Raw genomic sequence first — 2,303 nt, forward strand, 5'->3', positions numbered from 1 at the left:
TTTCCCCTGAATTCAGCGCTAAGCACTGACCTTGCACTTAATAAATCTGACTAACCAGGGGTTAGATTTATTAATTCTGAGCCCAGGCTTTGCCTTCACGCCAGGAAGAGGAAAACCCGGAGCGAAGCCGAGGTGTGAAACAGGCAGGAGGGAGGGAACCACCCGCCCGGGTTTTCCTGCTCGGGGTTGTTCCTGCTGCCCGACACGATCCCTTACTTGTTCTTGAAGTCCTCCACCATGTCCTGCATGTTCCTGAGCTCGGAGTCCAGGCGGCCCCGCTCGCCCATCAGGCTGTCGAGCTGCCGGCGCAGGTTGTTGATGTAGGCTTCGAACAGGGGCTCCAGGGACTTCCTGGTGACCGTGTGCCCCTGCTCCTGCAGGAGGGTCCACTTGGTCTCCAGCACCTTGTTCTGCTGCTCCAGAAAGCGAACCTGGCGAGGGACAAAACAAACAAAAAAAATCACCACGGGGACGTGTTGTTGAAACCCAAGGCACCAAAACACCCCCCCCTTCAACCACCGGGAAAAGGTGGGATCGTCAACACCTCTGGTGGTGTTGGAAGGTCAAGGGACACGGGGACAATCCAACCAAAATTATTAGGAACATCCTTATTTCAGATTCTCAAAAGTACCAGAAGCCTCTGGAGATGTTTAGAGGGAACTTTTCCTGAGTTTGGATCAGGCCAAACACCCGTATTTGCAATTTTAGGTGTTTCTCCCCTCACTGGATGCTCAGCCCACCTTACTGGTGTTATCCCACCGCGGAGCTGGTGTTATTCGATTGCTGGAATTTTACAACCAGGAGAAGATCCATCCAACCCCCAGGGATGTGTTTTACGGGGACAAGGGGGAGAATTACTGTGTCAATAAAAGGAAGGTGCTGAGAAGCTCATCCTCGCCGAGAGGAAACATCAAACGGGTCTTTAGTTTCCAGCCAAGCCCCGCCGTTTGCCAGCCGGGATCCGTCCAGGCAAGTCCCGGGATCCAAGGGAAGTTTCTTCCTGAAGTTTTTTTTCCCGAGGCGGCTGAAAACCAGCCCGGGCAGCAGCGAGCTCTCACCTTGTCGATGAAGGAGGCGAATTTGTTGTTGAGGGTCTTGATCTGCTCCCGCTCCTGCGTCCGCACCTTCTGGATCTCGGGGTCGATGTCGAGCTTCAGGGGGGCCAGCAGGCTCTGGTTCACCGTCACCTCGTGGATGCCGCCGGGGGGGCACACGGGGAACCCGGGGCCGCCTCGGCCGCCGAATCCGGGACCTCCCAGCCCGAATCCGCTTCCCAGCCCGTAACCGCCACCGGCACCGGCTCCTCCTAAGCCAAAAGCGGCTCCACCACCACCAAAGCCCAGCCCGAAGCCGGAGCCGCCGCCGAAGCCGAATCCGCCGCCGGCTCCGCTCCGGAGACCCCCGCCAACGGAGCCGTAGGAGATCCTTTTGCTTCCACCCAGGTTGTAGAGGCTCCTGCTGCCGAAGCCACCGCCGGCTCCGAAGCCTCCTCCGCCCCCGGCTCTTCCTCCCCCGACTCTGGAGACGGAGACGGAGCTGAAGCTGCTCCTGGTGCCCCCGCCACCGCCTCCCACGATGGCAGAGCCCGAGCTGAAGCCCCTCATGCCCCCTCCGGTGGATGATCGGAAAGAGATCCGGCTCATGGTGGCTGGAGACGCAAAGAGCGGGGAAAAAAGGGGCCGGAGAACCGAAGCTGCGCGGCAGGAAAAGAGCAGAGGGCGAGGGAGGCAGAAACCCCTGTGATGGGAGAGCTCGGGAGCCTCCTCTTTTATCTGCTTGGAAAACTTGGCACGGGGATTCGGGACTTGACGTGCCTTGCAGCGACTTGCCTCGTCCAACGCACCTCGGCTGCGCGAGGCGCTGAAAAATGCATTGTTTGCAGGCAGGGAAGTAACGGGCAGAGGGAGCTCCCCACCCCCCCAGCGCCTCTGAGTCATGGAATTAGAATTGAATGGGACTTGGGGGCAGGATCCAACACGATTCCCGGGACCCTGGGAGCCGCTTTCCCTCAAGGGCTCGCTGGCTTGAGCAAGATCCCTCGCCCCGAAGGTTTTGCAAGTGGGGTTTTGGGGTTGGACAAGTTTCGTAAGCGGAGAAATCGGGGCTTTTCCAAGTTTTCCAGCTCCGGGGCTGGATGTGGGTCTCCCCACTGCTGGCTTGGGAAGTTGGGTGTGAAGGTGGTTTTGAGGATCAGAGCAGATGTTTTGATTTTATTTGGGAAAATCAAATGGAAAAATCAGATTTGATTTTTTTGGGGTTTTTTTTGAATCCAAGCAATCACGGGCTGGAGGGGATGAGCTGAG

The 2,303-nt window shown here is 57.8% G+C and overlaps 1 protein-coding gene across 1 annotated transcript; it reads right to left on the reverse strand.

Moving 5' to 3' along the window:
• Positions 1-206: 206 nt before the first annotated feature.
• LOC113962311 (keratin, type II cytoskeletal 5-like) lies at positions 207-1,724 on the reverse strand. The gene is made up of 2 exons (XM_027673082.1): positions 1,059-1,724; positions 207-431 (listed from the first exon to the last, which is right to left on the reverse strand). Exons 1-2 carry the CDS (start codon positions 1,641-1,643, stop codon positions 213-215), a joined length of 804 nt encoding a protein of 267 aa, XP_027528883.1. The 5' UTR covers positions 1,644-1,724; the 3' UTR covers positions 207-212.
• Positions 1,725-2,303: the final 579 nt, after the last annotated feature.

This window comes from Neopelma chrysocephalum, unplaced genomic scaffold, assembly GCF_003984885.1.
Source record: "Neopelma chrysocephalum unplaced genomic scaffold, ASM398488v2 Primary Assembly neopelma1_143241, whole genome shotgun sequence".
Classification (NCBI taxonomy): domain Eukaryota; kingdom Metazoa; phylum Chordata; class Aves; order Passeriformes; family Pipridae; genus Neopelma; species Neopelma chrysocephalum.

Excerpts from the sequence above, each read along its gene's own strand:
- LOC113962311 (XM_027673082.1), bottom strand. The coding sequence starts at position 1,643 with ATGAGCCGGATCTCTTTCCGATCATCCACCGGAGGGGGCATGAGGGGC. Across the intron at positions 432-1,058 it reads TCGCCTCCTTCATCGACAAG|GTTCGCTTTCTGGAGCAGCA; the intron begins GTGAGAGCTCGC and ends GTCCCTCGCCAG.